The sequence below is a fragment of the Frankliniella occidentalis genome, unplaced genomic scaffold (assembly GCF_000697945.3).
Source record: "Frankliniella occidentalis isolate FOCC.00 unplaced genomic scaffold, Focc_3.1 Scaffold570, whole genome shotgun sequence".
Lineage (NCBI taxonomy): Eukaryota > Metazoa > Arthropoda > Insecta > Thysanoptera > Thripidae > Frankliniella > Frankliniella occidentalis.
In genome coordinates, this window is record NW_026267686.1 from 9,933 (window position 1) to 28,095 (window position 18,163).

Consider the following 18,163-nt stretch of genomic DNA (forward strand, 5'->3'; position numbering starts at 1 on the left):
TATTTAAACATGAGTTGCATGCAGCAACAAGAAATAAAAGCATAACCTTCTACATTACGCTGTACATGTCAGGTATTAGACAGTTCATCTCTGACCTGAAGGTATGTCAGTTACCGACAGCCACTGTACTGACACTTCACTCATTAAGTCTGAAGTTGCCGATCCAACACCAGTTCAAATAATATATACACAGTTATAAATCTTTCACTGGTATTAAATGGGCCAACATACATACCTACAACAATTAGTAAACATTCAAGGATTTTACATCATGAAACAGCACTTATTGTGTAAGGTGGTGAATATAACCAGGAGTTACAGGAGGGTTGCTACTGGCCATAATTATCAGAAAACAGCGAGCCAAATTCAAGCATTAATCCAGAAATTCCACCCTCCCCCCCAAAAAAGTTTCAATAAATATAAAACAATTGCCCACTCACATGGACAAGTAAATTGCACAGACAAGTACCTGGCTCAAGACAAAATTTTATCATGCTTTTTTTATCATAATACAAGTAATGTGGCCTCTTTTTAGAAGCAATCAAAAATTCTCTTTCAGTTTACAAATTTAAAAAAAAATTAATAATAAAATGCATGATTCAAGCACCACAAAAAAATAAAACATGTTTAATACTGGAAAAAAGTTACCACAGCATTGGCCTGAGATTTTTCCCAGTAGAAAGGAAAAACAAGGGAAACTGTTAAATGCACTTTTATATTCATTAGTCTGCCAAACCCTATAGAGGTCAGGTTTTCCCACGTAAAGACAAACATCACAAAGGTATCACCTTCTTGACATAGTAGACAAAAATTCAAATTTTTTAAGACTAAAAAATATGGTAAAAACATGATTTTTTTCCTACAAACACAGCTACTGCAAATTAACAGGATCTTACATGCACAATTGCACCAAAAATAATCATCTACTGTAGAAAAAAGGACAAAATAGAAGGAATGACAACCATTTTACATCAGATAATTTAAGAAACAAAATGCAGATATCATATTTATAAAGTGAACACCACAGGGACGTTTGTTTCTCAGATGTTCCACAAGTTTTGGTACTCTTCTGCTTCAACTCTGAAGAACAAGTTATGCAGTTCATTTTGCTTAAGTCTTTGAAGTCTAACGTGATAAATTATAATTCATAATTGTCCTCAACATTTATGTCCACCACAGAAGGATAAAACAAATTGTTCTAGTACAAAATTTATTAATATACCCATCCAAATTCAAAAACATTTGAGCATAACATACAAGCTATGTGGAAGAAACAAATAAAATTTGTTTACCTAGGCTGAGGAAAAATGCAAGAGTACCAATTCAATCACATATCACATTTTTCATTAGTCTATTGCAATTTTTAGGTAGGTCTAATGTGGATACATAACCTACTTTGCAGTACAACTTTATGACAAGATAATATACTAAGTCATTGTTCCAAGGACAGGGTTATGACGACATATGCTTGGTCCATACTCTTGATAGTCAGCTTTGGTGTGACAAACTTCATAGTACTCAGGCTGAAAGAATACAATGTAAATCAACTCCACATATACCATCCACATATGATCTTTTGTTAAAATATAGTAAAAATGAACTTACAGTTGAGGCAAGCATGCTTCCACCAAACCATACAGCATAACGTTGCATATGATGAGTGACAACTTGTACATCTATGGGCTTTGGCTGAAAGAACATCAATTCTATTAATATTTTATAAAATAGAAAGATAGATTTCATACTTTTGACAGAGTGGTTCGTACTTACAGTGATTCGCCCGCCACTTAGACTTTCACTAAGCTTCAACCGAGCATCTACATTACGTTTAATATCTCTCTGAAGCCTTCGTCCAAAGTCTCTGAACATAGTAGATCCTCCTGACAACACTATATTGTTGTATAACGGCCTTCTTACATCAATAGGACAGTTCTGAATAACTTGGTCCACAGTTTCCGATAAGGGAATAGTAAAATCAGGGTTGGAGAACTGAAAATAATAAAACAGTTATTGGACTAGGAACTAATCAGCAAGCAAACCATGAGTTTTTTTAATTTAACAAAATTTACCTCAGGATGGAAGAAAATCTCAGGGCCAAGGAATCTTTCATAACCAACATCAACTGAAAAAGGCTGCTTGGTTACAGAATTGACACCTTTGAACTTTCTCATCCATTTTGAGGGGTCAGAATCATATTTTGCAAACTCTTTTGCAATATCAGGACAGATATAACAATGGCGTTCCTTTATTGCTTTGGCAGTTTCCAGGGATTGTTCAGGAGGAATTCCAACTTCTCTTTCACGGAGCAATGATTGAATAAAATAGGTGATATCCCTGCCTGCTATAGGTATATGCTTGATGCAACTCCCAATCACATACCCCTCAGCCTGAAAGAAGAGAGACAGTGGAACTGATATGTTTCAAAATATGTCTAAAAAGCCATAACATATCCAGAACATACCACCGGAATAACGTGTGTTACACCATCACCACTGTCAACAACAATACCAGTTAGGGTTCTTTCTTCGATAGGTCTTGATGCCCATGAAGCAGCAAGAGCTAACACTGCCTGAACAGCAATGTATAACCCTGGCACATTGAAGGATTCAAACATAATTTCTGTAGAGTGAAAGAAAAGAAAAGGATATTAGTTATTTATAAGCTACCCCAAAAAATAACTAAAACTTGAAGAGACTGGTATAATAAACCATCCATGGTTGACATTAATTCTTAATTTTTGTAAGTACTGACCAGCAAGGTATTCTCTGTTTTCGGGGGTGTTTAAGGGTGGTTCGGTGAGCAAAAAATGGTGGTCTTCTGGCTCAGCACGTAAATACTTGAAAATACATTGCTCAAGGAAGCGTTCCATCAAATTCCAATCTTCAACTAACCCATGCCTCACAGGATACTAAATTATTTTATGAAGTGAAAACAAAAGGGCATTAATAAACTTTAAATGATAGCATTATAAAGAAAATCAATCACAAGTTTTATCAGATAAATAAATACCTTTACTGCATATCCTGTAGCATCGAATGCTTCATCACCAATAAAGAAATCCAAATCTTCAACACCTTTAGCTAATCTGCGAATTGCCTGATCACCAACCTTTGCTGATTCCCTGATGGCAATTGCTGATGGGATTATAAACTGAGGTTCTTTGTTGGGAGCAAATCCTAATTTAGTGTACCTGATCAGAAAAAAAATAAATTATTACGTATCAGCAATGAATAGAATGTACAGAGGAAAGTGAACAGCAAATGGTGCAATTATTTATTTATTTTAAATAGAGCTGTTACAACATCAACAAAGGAAATGGGCGATTTAAAAATCACAATTTTCAAGTAAAATGATGCAGAGGTGGGGCGTTAGGGCATGTTCTATGTGATTTAGACCCTAACACAATTGACAATACATCTAATCTAATGTCATGAATTCCTAAGAGTGACAGTTAGTTCTACAATCGGTAAGAGTAACTTGTGTGAGTATTTGAACAAACTTCACAAAACTTCACTTATCTATGGGTGGGCGGATGCGGATGATAAGATAACATAACCTTAACAGTTGAGAAATGTTAAAACTTTGTTAAGTTCAAATAATAACAGCGCCAAAGAGTCAGCGAGGGAACCAGGACGGAACTGCCTTTTTAGAACATCAATAATGTAAAAAAATAAAAGACTGAATGGCAGAAGATAATTCATAAACGATGTGACACAAAATCACGAAAGCGGTTGCCGATATTTTTCCGGTTTTACAATTTACTTACCCCGTCCCCACATCAATGACACACGCAGGTAATCTACCTGTCATGTTTTCAATTTAAAAATTACCCCTTGTGCAAGAGGAAAGATAGTTATTACAGAATAAATTTACAAACTTCTCTAACCACACCTAAATTGTTGACAGATTGCTCATAACCGTGGCCATGTTTTTTTGGGACAAACAACTGACATTCGGATGTTGAACCGTGCTTTTTGACGTAACACAAAATTATGCAATTTCTTTGTTAAAATTCAATAAGAGCCTGAGAATTTCGATTTGAATTATATTTTAACGAAAACATAGAGTCCTCAATAATTTTTTTGCAAAAAATGTTCATATAGATTAAATATTTTATTGCTCTATTAATTTGTTCGAGCAGCCATGTTGGCAGTAGTATACTCCCTGTTGTTTTGAATTCTGTCACCGGTTGTGCACCGCTTGGAAACGGTTCTAGATTTTTAGTTATTTGAGTAAATTGTAAACAGAAGAGGCATTTTACAAAAGTGGCAGAGACAACAATAAGTGGTGGCTGACACAAATTTCAGGTAATTTCCAAGGTCTCTATTTGTGGTATCCTTGTAAGTATGATGTCACATAATGTGAGACCGCATACTCATATAACCTTTGTGACAAATGCCTATGTTTGTTGTCCGCATTTCCTATGTAATTAATGTTTAATGTTCTCTTCATTTTCAGCTTAACATGAATAGCACTGTTTGCCAAACTCCGCCTAGTCAAGGACTCCTGAGTGCTGAATTGCGATCATTGATAAACGAAAGGAACATATTGACAACAAAGACTCGTATCAAAGGTATATTCCCAACTGCTATTCCTCTGGATTTTCATCTAATACAATACTTTTATTTCTTGTCCAGTCCTCTATTTCTTCTTCTTTGTTATTGTAGTTTTGAGTGATCTGGATGACGTGAGCCGTGATACTCACCGTTTGAAACAAGATGAAAGAGAAAGACATTTACGAGCCAATGCAATTCAAGAAATTTTGACGTCTGAGGCTTCTTACCTTCAGCAACTTGAGACTATCATGAAGGCATGTTTTTACTGAGACATGTTTGAAATTCCTCTCATTGAACTATGTTATGTTAATCTAAGAAATTGTTGTTCTACATCCTTAGTTCTTTATGGAACCTCTGAGGGTCAAAGACTTTGTCTCTCAAGCAGAATGGAATGCATTATTTGGCAATGTTGAGACTTTGTATAAAGTTAATGGAGCTCTATTGGATGAGTTAAAAGTTAATCCTGAAAATGTTGCCGCAGCCTTTTTAAAGCTGGCACCTTATTTTAAACTATACTCAGTTTATGCTTATGACTATAAGCAAATTGTTAGCATTTTGCAGGTAATGTTTCACCCATATCTCTTCTATATAAAGATAGGAATGTTTTAAAGTTTTGTTGTTAGTTACTATATGTTCTGTATTTTGACAGGAAGTGCATCGAAGTAATCCAAAACTTGCTACCTTCATATCAGGACAAGAGACTCGCCCTGAAGTGAGCAACAAACTGGCAGCACTCTTAATTGTGCCTATTCAGCGTATTCCTCGCTACCGTTTGCTCCTGCAGGAAGTACTGAGTCACACCACCCCATTTCAGCAAGATTATTATACTCTCCAGAGTATGTTCTGACCCAACTATTTTTTAATTAATCCCACTCAATTACTGCTAAAAATTACATGTGTTGATTATCCCTGTTTAGATGCTCTCCAAGAAGTGGAAAGAACAGCTAGACACATTAATGGACTAGTTCAAGAACAAGAAAATATGGAGAAAATGATTCAGCTCCAGAAAAGTTTACATCATGGTAGACCTGGAATAATCACTCCAGGCAGAAAATTCATCAGAGAAGGAATTTTGATGAAGGTATAAATTTTCAAGCAGAATTTCCCATGAAGCTGTTTAGTATTACCAGTAATCATGTTCAATATTGTGTCATCAGGTCTCATCAAATGGTAGAAGACCCTTGCCTCGGTACTTTATTTTATTCTCCGATATGCTTATCTACTGCATTATTAGATCTGGTAAAACACCCTCTCAACCAGGGGCCTTAAAGTGTTGTTGTGTGCTACCTCTCAAAAGATGTATAGTTCAACCAGTAATGAGTCAAGGTGTTCTTCGGTTATCATGCCATGGAGAAACTTTAATCTTATTCTCTGCTTGTGTTGATGACACTAAAAAGTGGCTTGAAGCACTTCAGCAAGCTTTGAAACAGGTACTTCATCCGAAATATGCTTGAAATTTATTTGGTCAAAGTTAGCATTTTAAAATGTTTTTTATGCTGAACAGTATCATGCCAATTTAAATACTTTGCGGAAAGATAGCAGTGCAAGACGCCCAATGCGACGTAGAGACATTCTCAACGCTACGCATGAAAGTCCCAGTCAACTTGTGATGTCATCAAACCGGAAGCGACCTCATGCTGACCATGATGTAAGCCACCTTATACTTTTCTCCTCTCTCTCTCTTGTAGTTTTTTTGATCATTATTACTATGGGAGGGAGGCATTCCTAATTCTAATGGTTTATTGCAATTCCTATCTACAGGATCAGATTACAAGCCCTCAAATAACAATTTCATCACCAACCCCAGGCAATTTGTTGACACCAGACACTCCTGACCAGAGAATGCAGAGCTGTTTTCCAGATTGTAGACCTATCAAGGTGAAGCGGTTGTTATCACATTTTCAACAAGCTCCCCCTCCTTCTGTTACTCCTCTGGTGAGCATTTAATATTTTGACTTTAACCATCGAAATCTGCTCATGTAAAAGTATTTACCAACACTTATGTTATCATGCAATTATTTGAAAATTTCAGAAGCCCACCATTTCTTATCCTCTTCGGAGCAGCCTCAGGACAAGAAATGCATCCTCATGTCGAGATGAGCGTCGCAGAGTCACAGTAAGAGACAATGGGTCAATTCTGTATCATGTATCATAGTAAATAATTGAAAACAATTTATTACTATATGAATGTTTGTGGTCATTGCAGATTATTTCACCTCGAGGCACTGTGTCTGGAAAAGGTAGCTACAACCAGGATGATCATGGAAATGGTTGTGCTGATAAACTTGCAACAGCATGTCAGTCTACTACAAGGGAGCCTGTTGCTGAAAGTGGGGATTCATCAAAGATTTTATGTGATAATGTTGGGGCACTGCAAAAACCCTCAGATGAAGAAAGCTCTAGAGCTGGAAATGATGATTCAGGTAAAGAAAACACTGTTGTGGCCTCATGGTCACCTTTTGCTGGAATTCAAGGTATTGGAAATTTGGTCATGGGCATTCACAAGGCCTTAAGAAGGTCTTTGAGACGCTCTCTGTTCAGATTTACTCCTGAACTCCACCTTCAGTAAGGTCACATTCTGGATACTAAGTGCATTAGAGGAAATGCTAGCAATGAACCATTGCTGACATTGCTTCTAACTACAATGTGTTAATCTGTGATAGTGGATTTTTAGGAAAGCTAGTGATTCCTGTGGTAGCTTCCTTACATCCCGTATTCTATGAATTTCTGCCACACTTGTGGGAGACATGTTTCCCACCAGAGCTTAGTCAGTCACTTACAAGACTTTTGTTTGCGACAAAAATCTCTCTAGTTCCTGGCCTGTGGTGGGAAGCACGTCACCCTAATATGTCAAATGTACTACTTTTATTTTTCATTGGCATTGTCTATTTTGATTTGAGAATCATGGTATTGTAATTACTTTTTTGACTCATTTTCTCACTTGGACTGTTATTTCTGTTGTGCATTTGTTTGCAAGAAATTGACTGAATTTTAATAATTTATTAAAAACTTACCAATACAACAAATCAAGGATAAAATCTTTGCTTTGTTGGTTCTTATTATTAAGCTCTTTTTTGGAACTGTTTTATTGTGAACTGATTGGTCATGAAATTTCCAAAGTTTTCAGTTTTTCCATGAAAGAATCGACCCGTTGCTTTGACACAGGCATTGTCCACCTATTTTGAAAAAGGAAACATTGATAAGATAATACATAATCATGTTTAGTTTGGGTTTCTAACTTTTTAAAAATAATATAAGATGTGTTCCACTTACTTTCCATTCTCTTTGAAATGAGTGCCAACGATAGCACCATTGGCATAAGGAAGATATTTCTGTAAATTTTGTATATTTATGCCAGATCCAATTAAAACAGGTAATGAGGTATGAGCTGCAACCCCTAAAGTAATTTTGAAAAAGCTGAATTAGATACCAAAAATTTCTGTTTTTGCCAATGCTTAGAAAGTGGAATTTTTAAAAGAAAAATTCACCTTTTACTTGGTCTTCATCTGCAGCATGACCTGTTGCAACACCTGTTATTATAAGTCCATCACTTAAAAAAAATTCTGCTGCATGTGCAGTTTCTTCTACACTAACATCTGCTGTAATTGCATGGGAGCTGAAATTTTTTTGAGGAGTGGTCAGAATTGTTCAAAGCATTAGCTAAGAAAATTTTACAACTATCAGTTTTACCTATGCTTTTTCTTTATATCTGTGAAAATTTGTATTTGCTCTGCATTAATAAATCTTCTGTATCTCAATAACTGGCCAGCACAGCCATCAATGAAACCCTCATCAGCAACATGGCTAAAAACAAAACCCTCACAGCGGACAAATTGTAAGTTTGATGCTTGGGCTGTTGCAATTGCTTCTTGATTTGCCCCCGCCAACACCTGTGAAGTAAAATATTTTGTTTTGCTTCTGATGTTGAAGAACAAAAAAAATTAAATTGATATCAGAAAAAGTCTGCCATAAATAAGATTTGACTGTACCTGTACACCGCAAGGAATCTGGTTAGGAATAATTTTACGGACTTCAGAACAAACACGTGTCATCACTGCTACTGTTTCAGGAGAAAGATGTTGGTGGCGCAAGTATGGGATATCATGCATATTTTCCAACAACACACCATGCTTAAACAGAAAAGTTGAAGGCATTCTGAGTGCTCATTTTGAACTGTGGTATAGCTGCGTGGTGATCAATTGTGGAGAACATACCACCGAGCTGTTGGCGTAAATTTCAGCATCCTTACATGCCTTGGCAATTATCTTTTCTAGTGATCCTGCATACATCGGGGTACCTATTCAATCAAAAGGCAGTTTCTAAATTCACCCGTGTGTCGGAAAAGAAGCATAGAAATTTATTCACATAGAGCATGAGAAGCCTTGAGTATCTGTGGTGTTACTCTCGGTGTGTCATACTAGATGAGTTTTGAGACAAGGTTTTGTGTGTTTCATACATCCAAGGATATTATACATTTATGTAATTTCGTTTCTGTGAACATCGTCGCGCTGCGGTGCTACGTGCTGGGCGGCACGCGTGTCCCCGCCACGCGCGTGACACTTCCCCCCGCCCCTGCCCCTGCCCCCGCCCCGCCCCACCCCACCCCTTCCGCCATCCGCCCACTTCGAGAGTCAGGTCCTGGCCCCCCAGTCCACGCGCCTCGGCCTCGCCCTCACGCCGCGGAAAGGGTTGCCGGTCCGCGAACCCGTGCCGCGAGGTGAACGCTGAATTTCGCCGCGAAAAAGTGAAAATGCAGATAACGCGGTGTGGAAATGCGTGTGCGCCCGCGTCGCGTGACGTACGTCGAGCCGCCCCAGCCGCCCCCCGCAGCGCGTGTCGAAACCATATGGAGAGAAGGTTAAGTGCCCGGTGGCCATGCTTTGGCCATGCCCAACGCCCGCAGGGCACCCGCCTACATTCGCCCAGTCCCGACGCGCTTTCGCCAAGTGACGTCAGCAGCCGGCGGACTGATAAAACGAGGCTTCAGTCCCAGCACAGGATAGTGACAAAAATAAGGAGCAAAATGTACCTGGCAGTGCGGCAACATGGATCATGCCGATAACAGCAAATCGGACACCCCCGAACAGCTGGTGGAAGCGGTTCATGGCTCAGGCACAGGCGAGTCTCAAAGAAACGAAAACGTTGCTTCAGCGGATGTCCGCGTCCTCTTTGATTCTTCCTCTTGTTTGTGTTTTCTGTGTGCTTGAATTTCCTAGAAATGCGTTTCACGTCCCCCACATCCATATATGTATGCCAAGTGTTGCGGAGGGGCTGGGGGTTGGGGTAGCGAACACCCTACTGATGAGAAATTAGGCTTTCAACTAGGTGGTTTCGGTCATTCGCGTCTGTCAGTGAGTGCACTGCGGGGGAAGTCCCAGGTTTTGTGGTAGATCTCCATAGAGTAGCAGTGAATGTGATCTTGATTAGGTTGAATAATTCATCAGGTTTAAGTAATATTCAACATTTTTATTTCTTTATGATAGTTTTATGATTTTTATGATCTTTTCCTCATTTAGAGCATGAAGAACATCATGAGAATGTCAGTGATACATTTGCATGGTTTGCATATTTTCCAATTATTTCTTATTATAAAGACTGCATGTATCTGAAGAAATACAGGAGCACAGGTACCATTGTATTGGACTGGATTCTCTCAAGTTATCACTGCAGTTACTTACAGAAAGAACAAACAAACTGAAGAGCAAAAATTTAAAATCAACTAACAATCAAATAATCTCTTATGAAGTATATGTTTTGATTCCCGCCTAGATTTTTGTTTCCTTTTTAACATAGTACATTACATAATACTTCCGCTATGGTTATCCTCTCCTCACAAGGCTATTATTACCTTGTAGAGAAATTAAGGGCTGGTGACAAAGTGCAGGCATATCTATGTTACATTTATCTTATGTGTGGGTTTTTTCGGTTCACTATATACACAAGTACACACGCATACACACACTTAAAAAGAAAACAAAAATCTCTTTGAAAAGCAGTAATTCCCTGATGAGAAAAGTAAAAATCTCAGCTGAAGTGGATTATGCTAAATTAACTTCCTCTGTTGAAAGTCAACTTATTAAACAGCACTTGTCTGGATCTCAAAATTTATAACTATACATGTCTACATTTTACATACACATATATTTTTAATGGTATATGATTTTCTGTTTGAAAAGCTCAAGTAAGTTAATGGAAAATTGATTTGAATATTTGCAATATACTCATTGTTGCAAGTATTATTGTAATAAAAACTATACAGTTTGACTTACAACATAAATAAATAAATAAAAACTCAGTCCATCACACATTGTGCATGAAACATTATTGCAAAAATAGTAACTTTACCTGTTTTCTCCCTTCTTTGCGTGAAGTATTAATGCTAACGCATATATTGAAAGAGCACTCAAACAGAAACAACAACAAAACAAAAAAAAGACCATGGAGAAAGGCTTTGCTGAGTTAAGTATGTATCATGTTATTACTTTAAAGTTGAAAAAGAGAAATTCTACCTTCCTGAATATGATTTAAATAAATAAAAAGGGTGGGATTAAGATAAGAGATAGATTCAATTCATTCACTATTAGGTTTTTTTGGAAGGTTTTTTTGAATTTCATTTTATCAGTGCTCTGCTTTTGAAAGACAGCACACTTTCATTTCCAGTGGAAGTGAAAAACGCCTCATGCCTGATCAAGACATGACATTTTTTTTTTAAAACCCTTCCATGCTCGAAAGAAAATCATCTGCCATGAAACGAACAGTTTTAGGGGTATATGCAGATAAACTTCTGAATCATAGCCTTTGCACAGTGATAGATTTAAAAAGGACTTAACATTTACATGCACCTTAATATCAACACAGCACATTCACTCATCTACAGAGGCTAACACCTATTCATGTCCTATTCATGAACTAAATGGTATTTCTTTCTTCTTAGACATTTTTTTTCACATTTTGTCCTAAGTACCCAGTTATGAAAAAAAAATCACGATGTAAGCAGTAATCTGCATGGTTTCTACGCTTTCATCTTATGCCTCTGTTTTCATTACTTTCACACAATGCATTCTTGCATTCTTTCACTCCCTGTACAGAAGGTCAAGGCTCATAGAGCTTATAAATCATTTTGCGCCAGAGAAAATACTATTCAAAACCACATGTGCACACGTGGACTTGAATCAACCAATCAATGCGAGACTTGATGATATTTTTCAGACTATTTTGTTAAGTACTACGACTTAATATTTTACAAATGTAATAACATAAGCGATCAGCAGTGGGGGTCTGTGGTGTTCCTATATGCTGCCTGTGATTTTGAATGTAACTCTCCAGCTTGACAGTTTTCTATACAGCAAGATTTGGTATCTCAACTTTTTAAAATAGTTACTCGTCACAGTATCAATTTATAAAAGTTCTCACAATTAATGGTGTGCTTAAATCTATATAAAACATAATGAGATGACACAATCCTTCATTGATTTGAAGGACTTTGTGAAAGCTAATTACAATGACAGTTAATGATATCACAAACCAGGCTAGGCTAGATCTAGTATTTTGGCTTTTGGCTGTTGCTGGGCAAGGAGATGAAGACCTAAGTAATCTACATTATTTATCAGCAAGGCCTTTAAAAAAAGCTCTTTGATTCATTTTTCAATACTGAAGGTATAAATGTTTGAAACTGAAATCTTGAAACTTGCATTTTTATACATTATTCTATTCTCCTTTCAGGTGGGCATAATAGCAGCCTATTACTGTTACAGGGAGCCAGTTTTCAGTGACTTACTATATTGGGTACCCAGCGTTTTAAATGAATTAAAAAACAAAACAAGTATATCAAAGCAAACTTAAAAACTATAAAATAATTTCTACGTAACTCATATTAAAAAATAGCACTGCTTTTCATGCAGTATCTCTTATAAACACCAAAACAAGAAAAAAGATAAATACTCCTCATATGAGGCAGGAGGTTACACAAGCACTATCAAGTGTACTTGAGAAGCAAAAGGGTGGAGAAAGAGTAGTTGAAAGCTCTTATTGTAGAACACTACAATGTTGCATAAAATAAGAAAGGAAAGTGGAAGAATTGCGAGGCCTAAAGATGTCTTCACATTAATTGACAAAGGCTGCCAGTTTGGTGTTAAACCAACTCATGACAACTTCATTGTCTGAAGTCAATGGTTAGATTTTATTTTTATATTTTTTTCTAGTAAATGAACATTGAATTAATGTGAGAAAGATTGTGAAACGCTCAAGCTACCCACCCATGCTATTGAAATAATAAAAAATTGATGTGACAAGTAGCATGTGAGTAAGTGGCTACAGGCTAAGCAGTTAGCTAGTGTCTTACAACTAAGTGCTAGTCCTATTATATGTTCAGTGAGCGTCCCGGGGAATTCAAAATTTTTGTTTCTACTCATCTCGTACTTCATCTTCTAAGATTCTCAGTATGATAGAGATTGACATGGATTCAAATATTTAAAAAAGAAAAGAAAAGTATTCCAAACGAGTTTAAACACCTCTTCTAAAAATATCATTGACTCTCATGTATGTAGGTCAAGAACAGTAAATTGCAAGTGTCTCACGTGTCAATCGGAAATCACTTTGTAAAATGTCTAATATAGAGATTGAAAATTGTAAGACATCATAGTTCCTGCAATGTCACCAATGCAAGTTATAGATCTCTCACTTTCTCACAAGTTACAAAAGATTTCAAAAAAGAAAAGAAAAGAAAAAGAAGACAATTTTGAGCCTGCCCTCTCCTCAAACTGATCACTTGAAAACAGTATTTTTTTGACCATACACTTGATTTTCAGTGTGATCAAGCACTTTCCTTGTCATCAACAAGTAAATGTATTTAACTCATCTAATCATGTGATGACACAAACAATAGTTTCTTTTTTTTGTTATTTTAAAACTTAATGAAATTTTTATCTTTCATCTGCCCTTTAAAGTTTGTAACAAATAGCAAAGCACTGATCTTTCTGACAAAACCACTTTTGTTCCTCTTCAAATTTGTTTAATCAAAAAAGAGAAGTGGATGTGTATCATGTAAATTTCATCATGGTTATTTGTTTGTACTCGAGACTAGAACACATACTTACTTTAAATAATCACATTATGTTAGCCTGGACCTTTAGTAAAAGGAGATAGTAACCATGGTCGTTTCATTGGCGATCAGTGTCTTTGCTACTTGAGGCAACATTCTTACGTACACTCGGTGGTTGTGGTGATGAGATCAATGGCTTGCAAGGCGCTAGCACTTGCGGTTGTTGTTGGCCCCAGAGTGGCGCCCGTGCTGCATATGGTCACTGCGGCGCTGTCGCTTGTTGCGAGACGAGCGAATTTCACGAGCCTTGTTGTTGCGCTCCAGGGAGTCGCGCTTGAGCTGCTGGCAGGCAGCCCGTTGTACCAGCTGTGGAGGGAGGGAAGGCATGGGTCAGTGTCGCCAACTTTTTAAAGATTAGTTTTTATTGCAATTTTTGTTGTAGGTATGGTAGCTTACCTTTTGTGCAGTTCGGTACTGGATGGATTGCTGTTGCTGCTGATAGGGAGAGAAGGCGTTGGGCCTTCTGGGCGAGGCCTGGACCGCCGTGGTTTGGGAGGGGTTCGGGCTGCTCGACCTGGTGGGGGAGGACGCCGACGCGGCCGCCCGTCTTTCGACCGGAGCGGCGGGGGTCGCCGACGGGGAGAGGGAGGCGGTTCTTGGTGGGGCGGAGGTGTCGGCCGAGGCAACCTGCTTGGAGGCGCCCAGGGAGGCGGCCGGGCGGTTGAGCTTCCTCATGTTGGCCCTGCCCTGGGGTGATCGGGGCGGAGGGGAAGCCCCCACGGAGCTAGACAGGGGGGTGGCGGGCGCCTGGGGGGCGGCGGACCGGTGGTACACCGACATGCTCGGGTGCTCGATGAGCAGGTTCTCCAGCGGAGAGGTTTCCAGAGGCACGGAGCCAGAGGTGAAGCACGGGGGAGGAGTCACAAACCAGGACTCCTCGAGCGGGCCCGGAGCTCCGAGCGCCGCCCCCGAGCTTGCACCCTCTTCGCTGTCGGGCCAGTGGTACGACGTGGTGCTCACGGCCAGGGTGAGCCTAGCCGCCGCGGCCGCCGCCGGAACGGTGACCGCCGGGGAGGTCGAGGGCGCACCCTCGGCGCAAACCTCGTCATCTGGAAGCAGAGAACGGGCAAGGTGACCACAGGCGTCGGGCAACACGTCTCGTCAGATGGCTCTGGGGCGAGAGCTTACCGGTCTTGTCGACGAGGAGCCAGTCGTCGTCCGCCTCCACGGCGCTCAGTCGGACGTCCACGCCGGGCAAGGACGCGGTAGGGACATGGGCGGTGATGGTCGCATCGCCCTCAGGCGCGGCGCCTGGCGCAGGCGCCGCCGCAGAGCCCGGGTAACCGAGCAGGTAGCTGGCCAGGCTGTTGAGCATCTTGAGCTGCAAGCAGAGAAGCGTGTGATGGTCAGACACCAAGTCGAGATTTTTATTATTATTATTGTTTACTGTTTGCACACTGCCACGTTGCGCGGTCAGCGTGCTCATGCCCGCGATTTGGCCGCTCGCCCGAAACTCCCTTTTTCTCCACTCTAATTTAAGAGGGGCGGCGATCCGTAAATACAGCTGACGCCTTGCCGCGGGCAGGCAGTGCGGGCAGGCAGTGCAGGCAGGCAGCCGCGGCTCTCGGCATGCACGCGAGAGTCACCCTCGCGCGCCCCGCGGGCCGGGCCTCCCTCCCCCCGTGATGCCATGCGAGGCAGGGGGTGGCGCTGCGTTGCGTAAGACGCTGGCCGTCCTTTGTAGCGGCCGCGGCCACCCCTCGTCGGCCTGCTCTGGTGCTGGCCGCGCCCGCTGCCGCCCGCTCCACCGAAGCGACAGGAATAACTCGGATCAGCTGCGCGAGTTCAAATCCCACATCCGTCAGAGTACTCGCTCGAAATACGCGAGCGCGGCACGGCAGCGTTCGCCCTCCATCCGACCGCTCGCGCGCGCCCGCGCCCCGCTTTGCTCGCCCTGCTCCCGGACATCTGTGGCAGCGGGCCTGTCGTCATGTTGATCAACAAAATGACCAGCGCACGGCGCCCATCCCGTCCGAGGCACACCAGACCGCGTGCCGGCGCTGCTCGCGTTGTTGCCAGGCCCCAAAGTGCGGCTCGTAATTTCACGCTCCCCAAGCCGCGGCGGCACAGCAGCGCACTTGTTCGTGACGGCCGGAGGAGAGTCTCGGGCATAGTGTAGGACTTCCCCCCGGATGTGTCGCTCGGGCTTCTTCCAGGCTCGCCCCGGCGCGCCTGACACCCGGGTGGCACCTGGCACCTGCCGTCGAGGGGGCCTATCGCCTGCCTATGATATATCGGTCAAGGTGTCCTGCGCGCGCGGGCCGTCCTGCCGCTGCTGCGCGGCGCGCGCGCTCGCGGATGAGGGGGCGTGGCGAGGCGCCGTCCCGAATGCCAAGGCCGAAGCGGCCCGCGGCGGCGCGTCTCCAGCGTCCGCCTCCCGCAGTGATGAGAATTGGCCTCCTCTCTGCGGCAGGAATCTTAATTTTCCGAAAAAGTATTTTTGGGAAATTTTTGTTTTATCTCTGGAAGTTTTCCTTATTTTTTTTATTTTTTTCCTATTCCAATTTCTCTAGTATCCCGATTTTTTCTGGACATTTTTTTCGGTGAAAGTTTCCAATTACTCTGAGGAATGTCTGCTTTTTAAAGTCCCTACACTGCGGTCCCGTGGTGGTCCCCCCACACTGCCGACCTCTGCACGACCGCTTCACCGAAGGGCCGTCGTAACGTCAGCACCGCGCTCGGCCCGGCCCGGTCGGGCGTTGGTCCAGCTGCGGCTGCCGGGCCGGGGCGCGCAGCTGCCGGGCAGCTGGCCCGCCTGCGGGCTAGACGGCCGCGAGACGCGGCGGCGGGTTCCGGGACGAGAGAAGCCGTCGTCGTATTACGAGTAATCGCGCGGGGCCCAAACCTCAAAACACCACGTAGCGTTTTTCTCCCGGTGGCGTGGCGTGGCGCGGCGGGACGGCCTACTGACTGCGGCCCCGCATCACCTGGAGGGTGACGGAGACGGCGGCCCGGCTTTAGGCCCGCCTGGCAACACCCGCCGCGGCCGCGTGCCCGCGTCGTGGTGGTGGTGGTGCGCGTCACGCCGGAGACCACCGCGGAGCCCGCGGAGCGAGCGGTCCATAGTGGGACGGGATGCTGACGTTACAAGCGAGAGGAGATCGTACAGATCGCGCTCGATTACCGCGCTCTAAGCAATTGACCCCCCCCCCCTCTCCCTTCTCCTTTTACCCTCTCCAGCAGTCTCTGCTCCACGGCCCTCTCTCCCCTCCTCTCCCCCTTCAAGGACGGGCCATCGCGAGACTCGTTTGTTTCCGGACCACACAGTACCGTGTGCTGACTGCTGCTTGCGTGTGAAGAAGTGTGTGTTTGTGTGTGTGAGAGTGTGTGCGCGCCCGAGACTTGTTCGGTTCGGCCAGACGCCTTCGACCGTATTTAGATCGATGGATTAAAATGAGTTTGGACCGAGTCGGACCCCGGACCCCGTCGCCTCGCGCCGCCCACCACACCTGCCGGCCGACTCGCACCACGATTTATTATCTGCTAAAATTATTATCGTTATTGTTTCCCCGTCCATACGACAGTCTCGTGATATTTTCATTTTTCTTTACGATTTCACATAAATTTCCCTCGCCGCCGCGCGCGCGCGTGTGTATATTTTTTGACACCGGCGTGTGTCCGCCGCCGTCGCGGTCACGCCCCGCCCAGCTGATAGCCTCTTCTTTAGCGCGGCGTCGCCACGGCGCTTATTAGTCATAGTCCCGCCGGGCTACGCCGGGACGGGCCGGGCGTGCCGGACCCGCGGGCGCGGGGGGCACCCGTCGCCGCCGCCGTGTGAAACAAGGTCGCGCCGGGCTGTACAGCAAGTATACTGTACTGCGGGAGGGGTACCCTGCGGAAAATGACTCGCGCTGTTGTATTGCCCCCCACCTCCCCTCCTCCCTTACCGGGTGCCCGGGTGCCGCCCCGCGCTGCTGCTGCTGCTGCTGCGTCACCCACATAAATAGGAAAACAAAACCAAACTTGCTGATCGCAAGCAGTTGGACCGTTTCACCTTGAGCACACCCGCGTGATGCAATGCGTTGCAGTGCGCCGCCGCCGCCGCCGCCGCCCTCTCTCGCGCACTCGTATTCTCAAATGCAAATATCCCCACTTTCGAGTTCAAGAGCGCCGCCGCCGCCGCGCGCCGATTGTCTCTCTCCCCGATTTTTGTTGTTTCCTGTGCAGCCCCTGGTATATGCCGCCTAAATGGGGAGCGTGCGACCCCCGCGTGCATATGCGCCCCGCCGACGCGCATGGGTAAGCAGGCGAGGCCCGGGGGGGAAGGACTAGACCGGAAGGGCGGCGCGCCCCTGGTATCGAAGCGCGCCAAGATTTAAAGCGCTGCGCCGCTGCGCGCGGCGGCCCGCACTATACCATCACTTGTAATAAATTAGCAAACTTGAATTTGCGGACCGTTTTCCGCGTTGTCCGCTGCGCATCGCGCGCCAGTGGCCGAGAAATAAAGATGCGAGGAGCGAGGTTCGTGGAGGAAGGGGGAGAGAGGGGGGCGGAGAGAGCGAGAGAG

General features: G+C 43.3%; 4 protein-coding genes across 7 annotated transcripts in view; 1 reads left to right on the forward strand and 3 right to left on the reverse strand.

Moving 5' to 3' along the window:
* Positions 1-696: 696 nt before the first annotated feature.
* On the reverse strand, positions 697-3,951 carry LOC113212249 (actin-related protein 3). Its single transcript, XM_026430865.2, has 8 exons — positions 3,767-3,951; positions 3,010-3,190; positions 2,752-2,908; positions 2,462-2,619; positions 2,070-2,387; positions 1,771-1,989; positions 1,606-1,689; positions 697-1,523 (listed from the first exon to the last, which is right to left on the reverse strand). Exons 1-8 carry the CDS (start codon positions 3,808-3,810, stop codon positions 1,428-1,430), a joined length of 1,257 nt encoding a protein of 418 aa, XP_026286650.1. The 5' UTR covers positions 3,811-3,951; the 3' UTR covers positions 697-1,427.
* Positions 3,952-4,086: 135 nt separating this feature from the next.
* LOC113212248 (FYVE, RhoGEF and PH domain-containing protein 6) lies at positions 4,087-8,317 on the forward strand. The gene is made up of 11 exons (XM_026430863.2): positions 4,087-4,307; positions 4,459-4,573; positions 4,668-4,810; positions 4,896-5,117; positions 5,206-5,392; positions 5,474-5,637; positions 5,714-5,986; positions 6,061-6,204; positions 6,318-6,491; positions 6,589-6,672; positions 6,763-8,317. The coding sequence occupies exons 2-11, from the start codon at positions 4,465-4,467 to the stop codon at positions 7,123-7,125; spliced, it is 1,863 nt and encodes a 620-aa protein (XP_026286648.1). The 5' UTR covers positions 4,087-4,307; positions 4,459-4,464; the 3' UTR covers positions 7,126-8,317.
* LOC113212252 (uncharacterized protein F13E9.13, mitochondrial) lies at positions 7,537-9,800 on the reverse strand. Of its 2 annotated transcripts, none has more exons than XM_026430869.2 (7): positions 9,586-9,800; positions 8,771-8,853; positions 8,546-8,686; positions 8,247-8,446; positions 8,045-8,172; positions 7,830-7,953; positions 7,537-7,732 (listed from the first exon to the last, which is right to left on the reverse strand). In XM_026430869.2, the coding sequence occupies exons 1-7, from the start codon at positions 9,659-9,661 to the stop codon at positions 7,660-7,662; spliced, it is 825 nt and encodes a 274-aa protein (XP_026286654.1). In that variant the 5' UTR covers positions 9,662-9,800; the 3' UTR covers positions 7,537-7,659. The 2 variants fall into 2 exon arrangements, with proteins under 2 accessions (XP_026286654.1, XP_052131275.1); XM_052275315.1 differs by lacking the exon at positions 9,586-9,800 and adding an exon at positions 9,359-9,460.
* Positions 9,801-10,001: 201 nt separating this feature from the next.
* The window catches only part of LOC113212250 (mucin-7), a 47,501-nt gene continuing 39,339 nt past the window's right edge, over positions 10,002-18,163 (reverse strand). For all 3 annotated transcript variants that reach the window (XM_026430866.2, XM_052275314.1, XM_026430867.2), the window contains 3 exons: positions 14,785-14,977; positions 14,053-14,705; positions 10,002-13,962 (listed from right to left, as the gene is read on the reverse strand). In XM_026430866.2, the coding sequence (XP_026286651.1) occupies positions 13,804-13,962; positions 14,053-14,705; positions 14,785-14,977 (1,005 nt within the window). In that variant the 3' untranslated portion in view covers positions 10,002-13,803. The remainder of the gene's footprint in view (positions 13,963-14,052; positions 14,706-14,784; positions 14,978-18,163) is intronic.

Coding starts and splice junctions, on each gene's coding strand:
- LOC113212248 (XM_026430863.2), top strand. CDS start 4,465: ATGAATAGCACTGTTTGCCAAACTCCGCCTAGTCAAGGACTCCTGAGT. Junction 6,205..6,317: donor GACCTCATGCTGACCATGAT/GTAAGCCACCTT, acceptor TCCTATCTACAG/GATCAGATTACAAGCCCTCA. Junction 6,673..6,762: donor ATGAGCGTCGCAGAGTCACA/GTAAGAGACAAT, acceptor TGGTCATTGCAG/ATTATTTCACCTCGAGGCAC.
- LOC113212249 (XM_026430865.2), bottom strand. CDS start 3,810: ATGACAGGTAGATTACCTGCGTGTGTCATTGATGTGGGGACGGG. Junction 2,909..3,009: donor CTACAGGATATGCAGTAAAG/GTATTTATTTAT, acceptor AAAATAATTTAG/TATCCTGTGAGGCATGGGTT. Junction 1,690..1,770: donor TAAGTGGCGGGCGAATCACT/GTAAGTACGAAC, acceptor ATGTTCTTTCAG/CCAAAGCCCATAGATGTACA.
- LOC113212252 (XM_026430869.2), bottom strand. CDS start 9,661: ATGAACCGCTTCCACCAGCTGTTCGGGGGTGTCCGATTTGCTGTTATC. Junction 8,447..8,545: donor AGATTCCTTGCGGTGTACAG/GTACAGTCAAAT, acceptor TTTACTTCACAG/GTGTTGGCGGGGGCAAATCA. Junction 7,954..8,044: donor AGATGAAGACCAAGTAAAAG/GTGAATTTTTCT, acceptor AAATTACTTTAG/GGGTTGCAGCTCATACCTCA.